Consider the following 20,766-nt stretch of genomic DNA (forward strand, 5'->3'; position numbering starts at 1 on the left):
CACCTGGGACACAGCAACCTCTTGAATAAATGGTGTTTGAAGAACTAGATATCCATATGCAGAAGAATGAGAGAGGATCCATATCTCACACCTTATACGAAATTTAACTCAAAATGGATCAAAGACCTAAACATTAAAGACCAAAACTGTTAGAAGGAAATGTAGGGAAATATCTTATATATCCTGTAATAGGAGGTGGTTTCCTAGATCTTACACCCTAAACACGAGTATTGCAAAAGGAAATAGATAAATGGGATCTCCTCACAATTAAACACTTTTGTTCATCAAAGAACTTTGTCAGGAAAATAAAAAGGCAGCTTGTGCAATGGGAGACAATATTTGGAAACCACATATCAGATAATAATTACTATCTAGAATATATGAAGAGATTCTTCAAGTCAACAACAAGAAGACAAACAACCCAAATTAAAAATGGGCAAAAGACTTGAACAGATACTTCTCAGAAGAAGAAATACAGATGCTAAGAGGCACATGAAAAGATACTCAACTTCACTGGTTATTAGGGAAATGCAAATCAAAACCACAATGAGAGAGGACTTCCGGAGAAGATGGCGGCTTAGTAAGACGCGCAGGTCTTAGTTCCTCCTCCAGAACAGCTACTAGGGGAGTAGAAACGATACAGAACAGCTCCCGGAGCCACGACAGAGAACAAGAAGACAGCGTACCCCATTCTGGAACGGCTGACTGGCTGGAAGAACCCGCTCCGGTGAGATCGCCGAGGGGCGCGGGCTTCCCCAGGCCGGGGCAACAGACGGCCGGAGTCCCTCCCTCCCTCCTTCCCGGGCCGGCTGGGAGAATTGGACAGGCGGTCCCTTCAAGCCACGGAGGCTGGCGGCCCCCCAGACCAGCTGGGAGAATTGGATCGGAGATCCCCATGCCGCGGAGAACGGTGACCGGGGTCCCTTCCAAACACGTGACTTCCCGGTCCGGCTGGGAGCAGTGCACTCCCCCGGGCCGCGATGGCTGGCGCCCTCCCGCCACGCTTGGCGCCCCAGGCCGGCTAAGAGATTCGGACGGGCACTCTCCTGGGCTGCGGCGGCCGGCGACCCTCCCCACGTTCGGATCCCCGGGCCAGCTGGGAGATTCGGATTGGCACTCTTCCAAGCCGCTTCAGCTGGCGAATCTCCCCCACTGCGAGAGTTTTCCAAAGTTAAAGGACCCACAGCACCTTTTACTGGTGGGACCCGCAGACAAATGAGTGCCACGAGTGCCACCTACTGGGCAGGATAAGAAAAACAACCCAGAGATTTCACAGAAAAATCTTTCAACCTGTTGGGTCCAACACCCAGGGAAATCTGACTAAATGCCCAGACGCCAGCAGAAGATAACAGATCACGCTCAGAAAATTGAAAATATGGCCCAGTCAAAGGAACAAACCAATAGTTCAAATGAGATACAGGAGCTGAGACAACTAATGCTGAATATACGAACAGAAATGGAAAACCTCTTCAAAAACGAAATCGATAAATTGAGGGAGGACATGAAGAAGACATGGGCTGAATAAAAAGAAGAAATAGAAAAACTGAGAAAACAAATCACAGAACTTATGGAAGTGAAGGACAAAGTAGAAAAGATGGAAAAAACAATGGATACCTACAATGATAGATTTAAAGAGACAGAAGATAGAATTAGTGATTTGGAGGATGGAACATCTGAATTCCAAAAAGAAACAGAAACTATAGGGAAAAGAATGGAAAAATTTGAACAGGGATCAGGGAACTGAAGGACAATATGAAGCGCACAAACATACGTGTTGTGGGTGTCCCAGGAGGAGAAGAGAAGGGAAAAGGAGGAGAAAAACTAATGGAAGAAATTATCACTGAAAATTTCCCAACTCTTATGAAAGACCTAAAATTACAGATCCAAGAAGTGCAGCACACCCCAAAGAGAATAGACCCAAATAGTCGTTCTCCAAGACACTTACTAGTTAGAAGGTCAGAGGTCAAAGAGAAAGAGAGGATCTTGAAAGCAGCAAGAGAAAAACAATCCATCACATACAAGGGAAACCCAATAAAACTATGTGTAGATTTCTCAGCAGAAACCATGGAGGCTAGAAGACAGTGGGATGATATATTTAAATTACTAAAAGAGAAAAACTGCCAACCAAGACTCCTATATCCAGCAAAATTGTCCTTCAAAAATGAGGGAGAAATTAAAACATTCTCAGACAAAAAGTCACTGAGAGAATTTGTGACCAAGAGACCAGCTCTGCAAGAAATACTAAAGGGAGCACTAGAGACAGATAAAAAAAGAAGAGAGAGGTATGGAGAAGAGTGTAGAAAGAAGGAAAATCAGATATGAGGTACATAATACAAAAGACAAAATGGTAGAGGAAAATATTATCCAAACAGTAATAACACTAAATGCTAATGGACTGAATTCCCCAATCAAAAGACATAGACTGGCAGAATGGATTAAAAAACAGGATCCTTCTATATGCTGTCTACAGGAAACACATCTTAGACCCAAAGATAAACATAGGTTGAAAGTGAAAGGTTGGGAAAAGATATTTCATGCAAATAACAACCAGAAAAGAGCAGGAGTGGCTATACTAATATCCAACAAATTAGACTTCAAATGTAAAACAGTTAAAAGAGACAAAGAAGGACACTATCTACTAATAAAAGGAACAATTAAACAAGAAGACATAACAATCATAAATATTTACGCACAGAACCAGAATGCCCCAAAATACGTGAGGAATACCCTGCAAACACTGAAAAGGGAAATAGACTCATATACCATAATAGTTGGAGACTTCAATTCACCACTCTCATCAATGGACAGAACATCTAGACAGAGGATCAATAAAGAAATAGAGAATCTGAATATTACTCTAAATGAGCTAGACTTAACAGACATTTATAGGACATTACATCCCACAACAGCAGGATACACCTTTTTCTCAAGTGCTCATGGATCATTCTCAAAGATAGACCATATGCTGGGTCACAAAGCAAGTCTTAACAAATTTAAAAAGATTGAAATCATACACAACACTTTCTCGGATCATAAAGGAATGAAGTTGGAAATCAATAATAGGCCGAGTGCCAGAAAATTCACAATTACATGGAGGCTCAACAACACACTCTTAAACAACGGGTGGGTGAAAGAAGAAATTGCAAGAGAAATTAGCAAATACCTCTAGGCGAATGAAAATGAAAACACAACATATCAAAACTTATGGGACGCAGCAAAGGCAGTGCTAAGAGGGAAATTTATTGCCCTAAATGCCTATATCAGAAAAGAAGAAAAGGCAAAAATGCAGGAATTAACTGTCCACTTGGAAGAACTGGAGAAAGAACAGCAAACTAACCCGAAAGCAAGCAAAAGGAAAGAAATAACAAAGATTAGAGCAGAAAAAATGAAATTGAAAAGATGAAAACAATAGAGAAAATCAGTAAGACCAGAAGTTGGTTCTATGAGAAAATCAATAAGATTGATGGGCCCTTAGCAAACTGACAAAAAGAAGAAGAGAGAGGATGCAAATAAATAAGATCAGAAATGAAAGAGGAGACATAACTACTGACCTCACAGAAATAAAGGAGGTAATAACAGGATACTATGAACAACTTTACGCTAATAAATACAAAAATTTAGAGGAAATGGACGGGTTCCTGGAAAGACATGAACAACCAACTTTGACTCAAGAAGAAATAGATGACCTCAACAAACCAATCACAAGTAAAGAAATTGAATCAGTCATTCAAAAGCTTCCTAAAAAGAAAAGTCCAGGACCAGACGGCTTCACATGTGAATTCTATCAAACATTCCAAAAAGAATTAGTACCAACTCTCCTCAAACTCCTCAAAAAAATCGAAGTGGAGGGAAAACTACCTAATTCATTCTATGAAGCCAACATCACCCTCATACCAAAACCAGGCAAAGATATTACAAAAAAAGAAAACTACAGACCAGTCTCTCTAATGAATATAGATACAAAAATCCTCAATAAAATTCTAGCAAATCGTATCCAACAACACATTAAAAGAATTATACATCATGACCAAGTAGGATTCATCCCAGGTATGTAAGGATGGTTCAACATAAGAAAATCAATTAATGTAATACACCATATCAACAAATCAAAGCAGAAAAATCACATGATCATCTCAATTGATGCAGAGAAGGCATTTGACAAGATTCAACATCCTTTCCTGTTGAAAACACTTCAAAAGATAGGAATACAAGGGAACTTCCTTAAAATAATAGAGGGAATATATGAAAAACCCACAGCTAATATCATCCTCAATGGGGAAAAATTGAAAACTTTCCCCCTAAGATCAGGAATAAGACAAGGATGTCCATTATCACCACTATTATTCAACATCGTGTTGGAGGTTCTAGCCAGAGCAATTAGACAAGAAAAAGAAATACAAGGCATCAAAATTGGAAAGGAAGAAGTAAAACTATCACTGTTTGCAGACGGTATGATACTATACATCGAAAACCCGGAAAAATCCACAACAAAACTACTAGAGTTAATAAATGAGTACAGCAAAGTAGCAGGTTACAAGATCAACATGCAAAAACCTGTAGCATTTCTATGCACTAGTAATGAACAAGCTGAGGGGGAAATCAAGAAACGAATCCCATTTACAATTGCAACTGAAAGAATAAAATACCTAGGAATAAATATAACTAAAGAGACAAAAAACCTATACAAAGAAAACTACAAAAAAACTGCTAAAAGAAATCACAGAAGACCTAAATAGATGGAAGGGCATACCGTGTTCATGGATTGGAAGACTAAATATAGTTAAGATGTCAATCTTACCTAAATTGATCTACAGATTCAATGCAATACCAATCAAAATCCCAACAACTCATTTTTCAGAAATAGAAAAACCAATAAGCAAATTTATCTGGAAGGCAGGGTGCCCCGAATTGCTAAAAACATCTTGAGGAAAAAAAACGAAGCTGGAGGTCTCGCGCTGCCTGACTTTAAGGCATATTATGAAGCCACAGTGGTCAAAACAGCATGGTATTGGCATAAAGATAGATATATCGACCAATGGAATCTAATAGAGTGCTCTGATGTAGACCCTCTCATCTATGGACATTTGATCTTTGATAAGGCAGTCAAGCCAACTCACCTGGGACAGAACAGTCTCTTCAATAAATGGTGCCTAGAGAACTGGATATCCATATGCAAAAGAATGAAAGAAGACCCGTATCTCACACCCGATACAAAAGTTAACTCAAAATGGATCAGAGACCTAAACATTAGGTCTAAGACCATAAAACAGTTAGAGGAAAATGTAGGGAGATATCTTATGAAACTTACAATTGGAGGCGATTTTATGGACCTTAAACTTAAAGCAAGAGCACTGAAGAAGGAAATAAATAAATGGGAGCTCCTCAAAATTAAACACTTTTGTGCATCAAAGAACTTCATCAAGAAAGTAGAAAGACAACATACACAATGGGAGACAATATTTGGAAACGACATATCAGATAAAGGTCTAGTATCCAGAATTTATAAAGAGATTGTCCAACTCAACAACAAAAAGACAGCCAACCCAATTACAGTATGGGAAAAAGACTTGAACAGACACCTCTCAGAAGAGGAAATACAAATGGCCAAAAGGCACATGAAGAGATGCTCAGTGTCCCTGGCCATTAGAGAAATGCAAATCAAAACCACAATGAGATATCATCTCACACCCACCAGAATGGCCATTATCAGCAAAGCAGGAAATGACAAGTGCTGGAGAGGATGCGGAGAAAGAGGCACACTTATTCACTGTTGGTGGGAATGTCAAATGGTGCAACCACTGTGGAAGGCAGTTTGGCAGTTCCTCAAAAAGCTGAATATAGAATTGCCATATGACCCAGCAGTACCGTTGCTAGGTATCTACTCAAAGGACTTAAGGGCAAAGACACAAACGGACATTTGCACACCAATGTTTATAGCAGCGTTATTTACAATTGCAAAGAGGTGGAAACAGCCAAAATGTCTATCAACAGACGAGTGGCTAAACAAACTGTGGTATATACATACGATGGAATATTATGCAGCTTTAAGACAGAATAAACTTACGAAGCATGTAATAACATGGATGGACCTAGAAAACATTATGCTGAGTGAGTCTAGCCAAAAACTAAGGACAAATACTGTATGGTCCCACTAATGTGAACCGACAATCGAGAATAAACTTGGAATATGTCATTGGTAACAGAGTCCAGCAGGAGTTAGAAACAGGGTAAGATAATGGGTAATTGGAGCTGAAGGGATACAGACTGTGCAACAGTACTAGATACAAAAACTCAAAAATGGACAGCACAATAATACCTAATTGTAAAGTAATCATGTTAAAACACTGAATGAAGCTGCATCTGAGCTATAGGTTTTTGTTTTGTTTTGGTTTGGTTTGGTTTTTTTTTTTACATTATTACTTTTATTTTTTTCTCTATATTAACATTCTGTATCTTTTTCGGTTGTGTTGCTAGTTCTTCTAAACCGATGCAAATGTACTAAGAAACGATGATCATGCATCTATGTGATGATGTTAAGAATTACTGATTGCATATGTAGAATGGAATGATTTCTAAATGTTGTGTTAATTTCTTTTTTTTCTTTAAGTAATAAAAAAAAAAAACCACAATGAGATATCATCTGACATCCAGTAGACTGGCCATTATAAAAAAATAATGAACAAACAGGAAACAACAAGTGCTGGAGAAGATGTGGAGAAAGAAGCACATTTATCCACTGTTGGTGGGAATGTAAAATGATGCAACTGCTCTGAAAGGCAGTTTGGCAGTTCCTCAAGAAACTAAGTATAGAATTGCCATATGATCCAGCAATCCCATTACTAGGGACCCAGAAAAACTAAAGCAAGGACACAAATGGACATTTGCACACCAATGTTTATAGCAGTTTATAATTGCCAAGAGATGTAAACAACCTAAATGTCCATCAGCAGACCAGTGACTAAACCAGCTATGGTATATACATTCAATGGAATATTATGCAAGTGTAAAGTTGTGAAGCATGTAACAACATGGATGAACCTTGAGGACATTATGCTGAGTGAAATTAGTCAGAAACAAAGGTGCAAAACTGTATGGTCTCACTAATATGAACTAATATTAATGAGTGAACTTTGAGAGTTCAGAACACAGGTTATCAGGAGATAGAAAGAGGGTCAAGATTGGGACATTTGCTGCTGAAAGAATACAGATTTTGCAAACATGAGTGATTGTAAAAATTCAGAAATGGATAGCATAATACTACCTTATGGTAGCACAATTATATAAGATCACTGAATGAAGCTGAAGGTGAGTTATGTTTAAGAGAGAAGGGCTGGGGGCACATACGAAACCAAAGGAAAGACTGAGAGGGTATATCTTAGGAATGCCTAGAATACACAAGGACGGTGGTTAAATGTATAATATAAAAACATTTTTGTTTTTAGGAAGAACAATTGAATGTCAGCATTGCAAGGGGTTGAAAATGAATGCTATACAGGAAAAGGTACAACAATCCAAGCTAGTGTATATAGTCAACAGTAGCATTGTAATATGTTTCCACTGAATGAAACAAAGAAATTATGCCAAACTAAATATCAGCAAGCAGAATATGTAGGGGAGGGGTGTGGATTCTTTCTGGAAGAAGAACAGGAAATGTCTTCATATATAGATTATGGTGGCAAAGACATGTCTCTTTACTTATATTGATTTGTATGATATGTGAATAAAATTGTTTAAAAATGAACAGAGAAACTAAGTGCTAGAGAAAATGTGGAGAAAGAGATGTACGTATTCACTGTTGATAGGGAAGCTGAGAGGGGCAGCCCCTCCGGCGGGTAGCATGATGGTTCCACAGGAGGCAAGGGGTGGGGTGTACCTGGAGGAACTGAGAGTGGGGACACTAGTGGACACTTGTACTTGTGAATGTACATCCATTCCCAATGGATGAAGCTGACCTCTGAGTAGAAAGAGGAATGGAAGTGGAACTGTGGTGTTTACATACAAAAACTACCGAGTGGCTGCAAGAAGGAATGAAATTGGGAAGTACGCAGCTAAGTGAATGAACCTTAAGGACAATATGTGGTATAAAATGTCAGAAACAAAAAGACAAATATTATCATGCCTCACTCACATGGATTAATTATAATATACAAACTCAGAGAATTGAAATCAAGAGCATGGGTTATCAGGTTGGTGCCTATTGTCAAGTTTGTTAGATTTGTAAGCTCTTACAGCACTCACATATATTCAGGAGTTGTAACTGGTATTTCTAAATTTTGAGATACTGAGCTATTTGTATGTGACCTGGTCATTCCCTGAAACTTTGGGTATTTATGTGACAACTGAGACTGAATTAGAGCCCTGAAGCTATGAAAGTCAGCATTACCCCATTCAGCAACTGTTTAAAAAGCTGAAAAAGTGATCAGACTTCATCTAGCAATGTGAACGAAGCTGATCTGGATATATGACTAAGGTAAATCGGCATACTGAGTAAAGGATGATACAGTTCATATTTTCAGACCTCTGTGTAGGACTAAAGGGAGAGATGTTTATTTAGTGCAAAAGTTATATTTGGATAGCCCATTATCTAATCTGACTGGTATGGACAGTTTAGTTGAACACTATCATTACATGGAATCTTATATATATATATATATTTCTTTTAATTGTAAACAACAAACAAACATACAAATGTTCTTGGCATACAAACATTCTTGACATGGTTACTATCAGTGCTCACAGTGTCATCACATAGTTGTGTATTCATCACCATGATCATTTTTTTGAACTCTTGCATCTCTCCAGCAAAAGAAATCAAAAGGAAAAAACTCATACATGTCATACCCCTTACCCCTCCCTCTCATTGACCACTAATATTTCAATCTACTTAATTTATTTTAACCTTTGTATCCCCTATTACTTGTTGATTTCTTACCCATGTTTTTTACTCATCTGTCTATAAATAAAAATAATTACATGGAATCTTGAATAGGGTGTGAGATTTTGTTGGTCTTTACAGGTTAGCATGATGCCCTGATATATCCCAGAGTAATTTGGTCAGAGAATAAAAAAGTATTTGCAAAGTCCCCTTGAGGAACTGGGGAGAAAGTAGGAAATATTCAGCTTCCCCATTTGGAGAATTCTTGATATTTTTGCAAACAGTGGGGACAACCAATTCAGTAGGCTAAGCCCTTGATGTTGGGGCTCACCCCTGTGAAGCTTATTCCTGCAAAAGAGAAGCTAAGCCTACTAATAATTATGCCTAAGTCATCCCCAGAGAACCTCTTTTGTTGCTGAGATGTGGCCTTTCTCTAAAAACCAGCTTGGCCTCCCTCCTACATGGAATATGACTCCCAGGGTGTAAATCTCCCCGGCAAAGTGGGACCTGACTTCCGGGGATGAGCTGGGACCCAGCCCTAGGAGAATGAGAAAGCCTTCTTGACCAAAAGAGAGAACAGAGAAATGAGACAAAATAAAGTCTCAGTGGCTGAGAAATTTCGAATAGAGTCAAGGTTATCCTGGAGACTATTCTTGTGCATTATATAGATATCCTTCTTTAGCTTATGGTGAATTGGAGTACCTGGAGGGAAGTACCTAAAACTGTTCCAGTAGCCTTGATTCTTGAAGAAGACTTTATAACTATATAGCTTTTACAATATGACTGTGTGGTTTTGAAAACCTTGTGTCTGATGCTTCTTTTATAGATAGCTAAGGACAGATGAGTAACAAAAATGTGGATAAAAGGTAAATGACGGGGAGAAAAAGGATAAAAACTGAGTTGAATGAAATACTGTAGTTCAATGAGAGGAATGGGGAAAGAATATGGGATGTATAAGTTCATGTTTTTTCTTCTTTTATTTCTTTTTTTTTTTTTTTTTTTTTTTTTTTTTTTTTTTTTAAAGGAAAGACAGAGAGAAGGAAGGAAGGATAGAAGAAAGGAAGGAAGGAAGAAAGGGAAACATCTTTAAACATTTTCTTGTATTTTGTTTTTCCGTTTTTTTTTTTTGTTACATGGGCTGGGGCCGGGAATCGAACCGAGGTCCTCCGGCATAGCAGGCAAGCACTTTGCCCGCTGAGCCACCGCGGCCCGCCGCTTCTTTTATTTCTTTTTCTGGAGTAATGCAAATGTTCTAAAAATGGTCATGGTATAGAATACACAACCATGTGATAAAAAACAGAATTTAAAGTGGCATTGTTTGGTAGACCAAGACAAACTCTGGTACCTGTTCTTCAACTACTTGTTGAAGAATGCTTTGAAAATTACTGCTTTTTTCTTTCTTCACTTTGTATATATTTTATATTACACGATTTTAAAAAGTTTTTTTTTTTAAAGGCATTGTATTGAATGTCCTCTATAGGCGGGAGAGAATGGTGGGAAATGATGCCGTTGAAGTAAGAGCCCTGATTTCAGTGGAGATGATGAGGCTTCAGGTGGCTGGAGCCAGGTAGCAGCATTTAATTGCCAGAGGCAAGGTAGACATGGTTCTGTAATATGCAGCAGCACCCATATGATACTCAAAATGGTTTAACCCTAAGGGCAGTGTATTTATCATGGGTCCATTGGTCTGAAATAAATGAACTAAGGTCCTACTTAATGGAATAACCAAAAGAACTCTATCTGTATTTGGTGAGCAATAAGATACAACCTCTCAGCCAACTCCAGACAGGGTTAGTTTCCAGATCCCAAGCTTTTTGCTTGATGGGGAGGTCAGGAATTCATGGAGAAAGACTCTTCAAGGATGTAACAGGAACATATAACTCTTTAGGCAAAGTCAGGAGGAAGAATTATTGACCACTTTGGAAATATCTAGACCTTTCCATTAGGCCCTGCTTTGACAGGTAGACCATTAAGATATTTTGGATCCACAAGGATTAATGGAAGTCAGACAATAAATGGATAAATGAAAGTTTGACCTGGCACATCTCAGTGTGTACTTAGTGGATCAGTAATCAAATCTGTGGTGTTCCTCAGTTTCTGAGTAAACAACTAGATGAGAAAGAAAAATGTTTAGATTCTAAGCAGCAAAGTATTTGTATGCTGAACATCAAGGTAGCAATAACTATGATAATAATAGCTAACATTTATTGAGTGTTTATTTTGTTCCAGACAGTGTGCCAAGTGTTTTATGTGCATGATCTCATTTAATTCTTTCAACAAACTATTTGTTTTGTTTTTCTAAAAAGTATTTCCACTTTACAGATGAGGAAACTGAGACCTAAAAAGGCTAATTAACTTATCTTAAGTTACATTCTGGTGCATGGTAGAGCAATGTTCAGTCCCAGGCTCTCTGACTCCAAAGCCCATACTCTTGATGTCAGCTGTCTACTGCCTTAACTCTGCTATGTAACTTGAATACTGATTTGCTAGTTACTTCAAATTGAGAATCACATAGAGCCATGTAAATCTATACCATTTAGTTTTCTCTTATTCTCCTGCTTAATTTTCTAGACTGATTTCATGCTCAGAGGATACAGACAACCTGGTGTTGGCATATGGAAAAGAAGATCTGAAGTTTCATATCACAACAGACCCATTCAAGATAGACTTGGTATCTGAGGGAGAGGTTGTGATGAGCATAAACTCCCTTGGCCAGTTATACTTTGAGCACCTACAGATTCCTCCCAAAGAAAGGTATTTTTGCATATTATTTGTTGCATAAAGAATTTAAAACCTGATTATAAATCTAAATGCCTGATTAGATAAAAAATTGGTTTGTAATGGACAGCACAATATTACCTAACTATAATACAATTATGTTAAAACACTGAATGAAGCTGCATGTGAGAATGATAGAGGGAGGAGGGCTGGGGGCATAAATGAAATTAGAAAGAAAGATAGATTTTTGTTAAAGATTGAGATGGTACAATCTAGGAATGCCTAGAGTGTATAATAATAGTGACTAAATGTACAAATTTAAAAAATGTTTTTGCATGAGGAAAAACAAAGGAATGTCATTACTGAAGGGGTGCTGAAAATGGATGGTAATTAACATTTTTAAATCTCACCTTATGTGTGAGACTAAAGCAAAAAATGTTTATTTGGGATAAAATTTATATTTTGACTAGTGCATTTCCTAATATAACTTATGTAGATAGTTTGATTGAACACCTTAAGTACTTGGAATCTCAGGTAGGACATGAGATTTTGTTGGTTTGTCCAGAGTGATGCCCCAGTGAATCCCAGAGTGATTCGATCAGTGAGTGGAAAAGTATTTGCAACGTCCCCTTCTGGGAATGGTGAAAACGGGGAGAAATTCAACTTCCCCAAGTTGAGTTCTTGATATTCTCACAAGCGGTGTGGACAACCAAAGTTATAGGCTGAGCTTCCAGTCTTGGGGTTCGTTCATATGAAACTTAACCCTACAAAGGATAGGTCAAGTCTACTTAAAATTAGGCCTAAGAGTCACCCCCAAGAGAGCCTCTTTTGTTGCTCAGATGTGGCCTCTCTCTCCAGTCAACACAACAAACAAACTCACCACCCTCCCCCTGTCTACATGGGACATGACTCCCAGGGGTGTGGACCTTCCTGGCAACATGGGACAGAAATCCTAGAATGAGCTGAGACTCAGCATCAAGGAATTGAGAAAACCCTAGAATGAGCTGAGACTCAGCATCAAGGGATTGAGAAAACCTTCTCAGCCAAAAGGGGAAAGAGTGCAATGAGACAAAGTGTCAATGGCTGAGAGATTCCAAACAGAGCCGAGAGGTTATCCTGGAGGTTATTCTTACACATTAAGTAGATATCACCTTGTTATTCAAGATGTAATGGAGAGGCTAGAGGGAACTGCCTGAAAATGTAGAGCTCTGTTCCAGTAGCCATGTTTCTTGAGGATGATTGAATAATGATATAGCTTTCACAGTGTGACTGTGTGATTGTGAAAACCTTGTGTCTGATGCTCCTTTTATCTACCTTGTCCTCAGATGAGTAGAACATATGGAATAAAAATAAATAATAGGGGGAACAAATGTTAAAATAAATTTAGTATGAAATGCTAATGAAAGGGAGGGGTAAGGGGTATGGTATGTATAATCTTTTTTTTTCTGTTTTCATTTTATTTCTTTTTCTGTTGTCTTTTTATTTCTTTTTCTGAATTGATGCAAATGTTCTAAGAAATGATGAATATGTAACTAAGTGAAGATATTGTCAATTACTGATTATATATGTTGATGTTTTAGTTCATTTGTTAAATTTTTTCTAATTAATAAATTTTTTTAAATATTGGTTTGTCTGGAGAATGCATCAACAAAGATGGCAGAATAAGACATTCCAGGATTCTCTTCCTCCACAGAATGTTTAAACAGCTAGCAAAACCTGGCAGAGTCATCTTCCTTAAAACTCCTGAAAAACAGTTAAAGAATTGCAATAACTGGGTGAGCACCAAATCAAGAAAACGTAGCTTTAAAAACAGTAAGAGTACTTCAAGGCACACTTGTGGGTTCCTCCTCCAACCTCTCTTCAGCACAATGTGGACTTGGCCTACATTCCCATTTTGGGTCCCTGGCCTCATTCCAGAGGGAGTCAGAGTAACCCTCATGCACGTACTGGGGTTCCTCTGTTCATCTATGTCATTGTCAGTCTATCAGGTGGCAACCTGAAGTCTGAACTAGGAAACTTCTCTTAGGTTCATGCCTCCCAGAACTTACCTTGAAGAATGAAGCAGCTTTTGGACAGCTAAAGCAATGTAAGAAACAATTAAGACTAAGTGGCCTGGGTCAAAGGATTATTTGCTTTAAGCCATGCACTACAGCACCTAAGAGGGCAAAGATAATCTATTTCATAGGAAGTATAGGAGACATTCAAATTCCTGTGAACAGGGGAATTCCTAAAGCCACAAATCAAGCACAAACCCAGGACAAGACCCAGGCTCAAAAAAGACAGAGAAGACCTTGCACTTCACATTCACCTTGGACTGATCTTCTCGATAGAAGGGCTAACCTCTGAAGGAGAGCATTAGCCCATGAAAAATCAACTTACAAAAACTCTGAAAGGAGTTTTATGCATTGGTTTGTTTTTGTTAATTCCTAGCACTCAAAAGAAATCTCTTTTATGTTGCTAGGTAGATACAGACTTAAGGAACAGACATCCCAGGGACTAAATCCTAGAGTTAATACTTTGAAATACCAAATGTATACTGTTAAAGATACAAGACAAAGTAACAGAAAATGGTGCCCATCCAATTTAAAAAAACCCTAAAAACATCAATGAAGTAGACTAGATTTTAACATATTGGGCAAAAACTTTTTTAAGAAACGATTCTCAATATGCTCAAGGAGATAAAGGAAAACGCAGAGAAAGAGTGAAAGGATATCAGGAAAAGTGAATGAACAGTTTGAGAAACTCAGTAAAGAGATAAAAATGTTTTAAATGACGCAAATGTGAATAATGGAATGAAGACCAGAATAACTGAAATGAAAAATTACCTAGCAGGTTTCAATAGCAGATTGGAGGTGATAGAAGAAAAAAATCAGTGAACTTGAATACAACACAATTGAAATGATTCAGAAAGAAGAAAACAATTTTTTAAAGTAAACAAAACCTGGGTTCAATTCTCAGAAGCTGCACCTGCCAAAAAAAAGGTAAACAGAGCCAAAAAGACTTGTAGCATACCAATATAAGCATTATGGGAGTCCCAGAAGGAGAAGAAAGAGAGCTTGGGGCAAAAGGAATATTCAAAGAAATAATGGCAGAAAACTTACCAAACTTAATGAAAGCCATGACTATTATGCACATTCAAGAATCCCAACAAACCCCAAACAGGATAATCCAAAAAGAATACTCAGACATAGAGTAGTCAACTCTCAGATGTCAAGGGCAAAGCAAGAAGTTTGAAAGCTGCACAACAAAAGCAGTGTGTTGAGTACAAGGGAGTACCAATAAGATTAAGTGCCAATTTCTCATCAGGAACCATTCAGGCAAGAAGGCAGAGGGGCAAAATATTTTAAAGTGCTAAAAAAAGAACAATTGCTCTCCAAAAATTTTATATTTTGAAAGACTGAAGCTGTCTTTCAAAAATGAAGGGGCGGGTGCACAGGTGGTTCAGTGTTAGAATGCTTGCCTTTCCTGCAGGAGATTTAGGTTCAATTCCTGGACCAGACAACCAAAATATATATATATTTGAGGGGGAGATGAAGGTATTTGGATAGGTAAAAACTGACGGAGTTCATTACCACTAGACCTGCTTTACAAGCAATATGAAGTGAGTCCTTCAGACTGAAATGAATAGACACTGGACAGTGGATCAAAGTGGCATGAAGAAATAAAGTCCTTCAGTAAAGGTAACATTATGGGTAATTATTAATGCTGGTGCTATTGTATGTTTTGGTATGTAACATCACTTTTTACTTGTAACAGATTCTGAAATGCAAATGCATAAAAATTAGTAATAAATATATGGTTTGCACATATAATTTAAACAGATATAATTTTTAACAGGTACAAGAAAAAGGTGGGGAAATGGGGGTTATGGGAATAATGTATATGTTTGCTATTAAAGTTAAGTTGGTAGCAAATCAAATATGTTTGTTATGGATTTCGGATATTAAGTTTAAGCCACATAGCAACGACAAAGAGAACATATGAAAAATATATATGCAGAAAAAATGAGAAGGGACTCAAAATGGTATAATTCAAAAAGTCAGATAAATATGAAAGTAGATTAATGTAAAAATTGAGAACAAAAAAGGTATAAAACTACAAAGGCAAAATGGCAGAAGAGTGTCCTGCATTATCAGTAGATATTTTAAGTATAAATGGATTAAAGTCTTCAGTCAAAGGGCAGAGTTTGGCTATAGATTAAAAAAAAAGCATGACCTAATTGTATGCTTTTTACAAGAGACTCACCTTAAATTCTAAGACACAGACAGGATGAAAGTGAAAGGAAGAAAAAAATGCTTACATTAAAAAAGAAAAGAAATACCTCAAATCAGAGACCTAACTTACAACTGTAAGATCTAGAAAAAGAAGAGCAAACTAAACCCAAAGTGAATAGATGGAAGAAATTAACTATGATTAGAGTGGAGATAAATGAAATAGAAGCTTAAAAAAAAAAAAAAACCCAGAAAGAATCAACAAACGTAATTTAGCCAGACTGACAGGATGGAAAAGAGAAAATGCAAATAACTAAAATCAGAAATGAAAGGAGGGCTGTCACTATAGATGCCACAGAAATAAAAGGGATTATAAGGATATTATGAACAAGGATACCCGAACAAATTAGATAACCTAGATGAAATGGACAGATTCCTAGAAACATACAAACTACTTAACTGACTCTAGAAGAAATAGAAGATTTTAGGAGACCAATAACAAGTAAAGAGATGAATTACTAATCAAAATCCTCCCAACGAAGACAGGTCTTCACCAGTGAATTCTACCAAGCATTTCAAGAAGAATTAATACCAGTCCTGCTAAAACCCTTCTGAAAAAATGAAGAGGAGATGTGATGGTTAGGTTCTGGTGTCACCTTGGCCAGGTGATGTTCCAGTTGTCTCATCAGGCAAGCACTGGCCTGACTGTTGCTGCAAGGATATTTCATGACTTGTTGATAAACCAGAAGGCTGGTTTATTAAATCAGCAGTCAGTTGATTGCAGCTGTGGCTGATTACATCTACAGTCAACTAAGGGCCTGTCTCACAATGAGATAATCCAATCAGTTGAAGGTATTAAGTAAGAAGAGAGACTTTTTTCACCGCTGCTCAGTGGATTTCGTCTAGACCCTTCATTGGAGCTGCCAGCTTCACATGCTGCCCTACCGATTTTGGACTCTTCCATTCCCATGGTTGCGTGAGACAACTTTATAAATCTCATATTTACTGTTATCTCCTGTTGGTTCTGTTTCTCTAGAGAACCATGACTAATACAGGAGAGCACATTACTTAAGCCATTCTGTGAGGCCAACATCACCCTCAAACCAAAGATCTACAAGAAAAGAAAATTACAGATCAGTAATATCCCATGTGAATATAGATGCACAAATCCTCAACAAAATACTAGGAATCCAAATCTAGTAGCCCACATTAAAAGGATTATATACTTTGATCCGGTATGCAAGGGTGGTTCAACATAAGAAAATCAATTAATGTAAAATCTTCTTTTTACAGGAGAAAAGAAAAAAAACAACAACAAAACACAGTCTTCTCAGTTGTTGCAGAAAGGACATTTAAAATTCCAGCATCCCTGAGACTCAGCATCAAGGGATTGAGAAAACCACTAGAATGAGCTGAGACCCAGCATCAAGGAATTGAGAAAAACCCTAGAATGAGCTGAGGCTCAGCATTAAGGGATTGAGAAAGCCTTCTTGACCAAAAGGGGGAAGAGAGAAATGAGACAAAATAAAGTGTCAATGACTGAGAGATTCCAAAGAGTCGAGAGGTTATCCTGGAGGTTAATTTTACGCATTATATAGATATCACCTTGTTAGTCAAGATGTAATGGAGAGGCTGGAGAGGACTGCCTGAAAATGTAGAGCTGTGTTCCAGTAGCCATGTTTCTTGAAGATGACTTTATAAAGATATAGCTTTCACAATGTGACTGTGTGATTGTGAAAACCTTGTGTCTGATGCTCCTTTTATCTATGGTATGGACAGATGAGTAAAACATATGGATTAAAAATAAATAATAGGGGGAACAAATGTTAAAATAAATTTAGATTGAAATGCTGGTGATCAGTGAAAGGGAGGGGTAAGGGGTACGATATTATTCGGTTGTCTTATTTCTTTTTTCTCAATTGATGCAAATGTTCTATGAAATGATCATGATGAATATGCAACTATGTGATGATATTGTGAATTACTGATTATATATGTAGAATGGGATGATCAAAACTTAAGAATGTTTGCATTTGTTTGGTGTTACATTTTTCAAAAAATTTTAAAATTAATAAAAAAATTCGAACATCCCTTCTTTTTTGTTTCTTTTTGTTTGTTTTGGGGGCAGGTTGGCAGCATCTCTTTTGGAAAAAAAAAAACTTAGAAAACTAGGAATAGAGGGAAAATTTCTAAGTATGATAAAGAGCACATAGGAAAATCCCACAGCTGATCGCATACTCAATGGTGAGTGAATGAAAGCTTTCCCTTTAAAATCAGGAACAAGACAAGGATGCCTACTGTCACAACTATTATTCAACCCTGTTCTAGAAGTTCTAGCCATAACAGGCAAGAAAAGAGAAATTAAAGGCAACCAAATTGGAAAGGAAAAAGTAAAATTTACCCTATTTGCCGATGACATGATCCTATAAATAGAATTAAAACCTATAAAGGCGCTACTAGAGCTAGATAACGAAATCAGCAGTGGCAAGGTACAAGATCAGTATGCAAAAATCAGCAGTTTCTTTATAGTAGTAATGAACCAACTGAAGAGGAAATCAGGAAAAAATTCCACTTATGTAGCAACTAAAATAATCAAATATCTAGGAATGAATTTATCCAAGAATGTAAAATACTTACAGAAAACCTTAAAGCATTACTAAAAGAAATCAGAGACATAAATAAATGGAATGACATTCTGTGTTCATAGATTGGGAGTCTGAATATTGTTCAGATGTCAAATTCTACCCAAACCAGTTTACAGAATCTGGGAGACAACAGTTTCTTCAACAAATGGTACTTGAAAAATTGAATATCCATATGTAAAATAATAAAGATTGACTCCTATCTCATACAATAATTAAAAAATTAACCCCCATGTGATTCAAAAAACTAAAAATAACCCAAGTATAAAATTCTTAGAAGAAAACATAGGGAAGCAGTCTCAAGACCTTATGTTAGCCATTGCTTTCTTAGCCTTTACGCCAAAAGTACATGCAACAAAAGACAGACAAATGATCTTCATCAACCTTAAAAACTTTTGTGCATCAAAGGACTTTATCAGGAAAGTAAAAAAGACAGCTTATATAATGGAAGAAGATATTTGGAAACCACATATCCAAGAAGGGTTTATATTCAGATATATAAAGAAATCCTACAACTCAGCAACTAAAAGACAAACAACCCAACTTAAAAGGGCAAAAAATTTGGATAGACATTTCTTCAGGTATACAGATGACAAAACACATGAAAAGAGGCTCAACATCTTTAGCCATTAGGGAAATGCAAATCAAAATTATATGAGATACTGTTTCATGCACACAAGAATGGATACTATTAAAATAATTAAAAATGCAAAGTGGTGGAGAGGATGTGGCAAAATAGGAGCATTCATTCAATGTGGATGAGAATGCAGAATGGTCCAGCTGTTGTGGAAAAGAGTTTGGCAGTCCCTCATAAAGTTGAATATAAAATTATAATATGTCCCGTCATTCCCACTTCTTGGTATCTTCCAAAAAGAATTGAAATAAAGACTTATACGTAGCAACATTAATCACAATTGCCAAAAGATGAAAGCAACCCAAGCACCTATCAAAGGGAATTACATATAATGTAAAAGGAAATGAAATTCTGGTACATGCAATAACATGGATGAACCTTAAAAAACATGTTGAGTGAAATAAGCCAGAACAAAAGGACAAATATTGTATATGATTTCACTGATATGAAATAATTAGAATAAGCACACTCATAGAGTCAGAAACTGAAATATGGGTTACCATATACCAGGGTACAGTAGAGAATGGGGAGTTAGTACTTAATAGGTAGAGAATATCTGTTTGGGGTGACAGAAAAGCTTTGGTGGTAATTGTAGAACAACATTGTGAATATAATTAACACTACTCAATTATATGTGTTTGTGTGATTAAAAAGAGAGATTTTAGGTTGTATATTTGTTCTTAGAATAAAGTTTTAAAGATCATAGGGCTGTGCAACACTGTGAACATTAATGTAAACTATGGGCTGTAGTTAATAGTAAAACTGTCATACTCTAACAGTTTTAACAAGATGCCACAGTAATGCAAAATGTTAATAATGGGGAATATATGAGAACTCTGTATTTCTGCATGATTTTTCTATAAACCTACAACTTCTTTAATTAAAAATAACTATTTCATATATGTGGTTTACCTGAATTGCTGGAATATTGTTCTGAGAAATTTCACCTTTTAGCCTGTACAGATGAATTCAGGCTTGATGACAAGGATTCTGAGCTGTGATATGACAGTCTTAACATTTTTTGTTTTTTCCTGATAGCATCCTCTATCCTCCACATCCCTCCAAAAAGTACTATGCTGACTTTAAAAATATTGATGTGACCTAAAATATCTTCCAAATTTCACCTTACCCTCTTACAATAGCATGAGTTACCTTAGACTTGAGTAGTTGTCCAGGAATTTTCAGAGACCAACCACTTGATTTTAAAGGTATGAGAGTGGGGATGCCATACATGAATTTGAGAGATGGTGATGAGGGGGTAATTCTTCCATTTTTATCAATATTGCTTTTAAATATTTCAGTCTGTGATTGTGATTCTATTTTTATAATAGTGGTCACATCATGTGTCTGGAGAAAACAATCAGCATTCATTATTTCCACATAGTGATATTTTTCTGGGTTTCAGCTTATTCAATTTTAAAATTTTAAGAAAAGTATCTTTTCTTCTCACAAAGTAATATGTTTATGTATACTCAAAAATTGAAATGAAATTCATTAATGTTATACAAAATTATGTCACTCACCATGAATGAAACTTTATTTTAAAACAGAGCTACCAAAGAAAACAAGAATGACGAACCAATTGACACCTCTCAGGTAATCCAATATGAGCAACTTGTCTTTTTTTTTTTTTTTTTTTTTTTTGTCTTCTTCACCGTCATTTTCATCACTTGGCATATTCTTTTC

General features: G+C 36.9%; 1 protein-coding gene across 8 annotated transcripts in view; it reads left to right on the top strand.

The window, feature by feature from the left end:
* Nucleotides 1-20,766, top strand: part of GANC (glucosidase alpha, neutral C) — a 132,395-nt gene that overhangs the window by 24,538 nt on the left and 87,091 nt on the right. For all 8 annotated transcript variants that reach the window (XR_013162352.1, XR_013162353.1, XR_013162354.1 and 5 more), the window contains exons 6-7: nucleotides 11,447-11,629; nucleotides 20,631-20,676. Coding sequence is in view for 4 of the 8 variants with exons in the window: in XM_077127557.1 (XP_076983672.1) it covers nucleotides 11,447-11,629; nucleotides 20,631-20,676 (229 nt within the window). In the remaining 4 variants the exon portion in view is untranslated. The remainder of the gene's footprint in view (nucleotides 1-11,446; nucleotides 11,630-20,630; nucleotides 20,677-20,766) is intronic.

The sequence above is a fragment of the Tamandua tetradactyla genome, chromosome 14 (genome assembly GCF_023851605.1).
Source record: "Tamandua tetradactyla isolate mTamTet1 chromosome 14, mTamTet1.pri, whole genome shotgun sequence".
Classification (NCBI taxonomy): domain Eukaryota; kingdom Metazoa; phylum Chordata; class Mammalia; order Pilosa; family Myrmecophagidae; genus Tamandua; species Tamandua tetradactyla.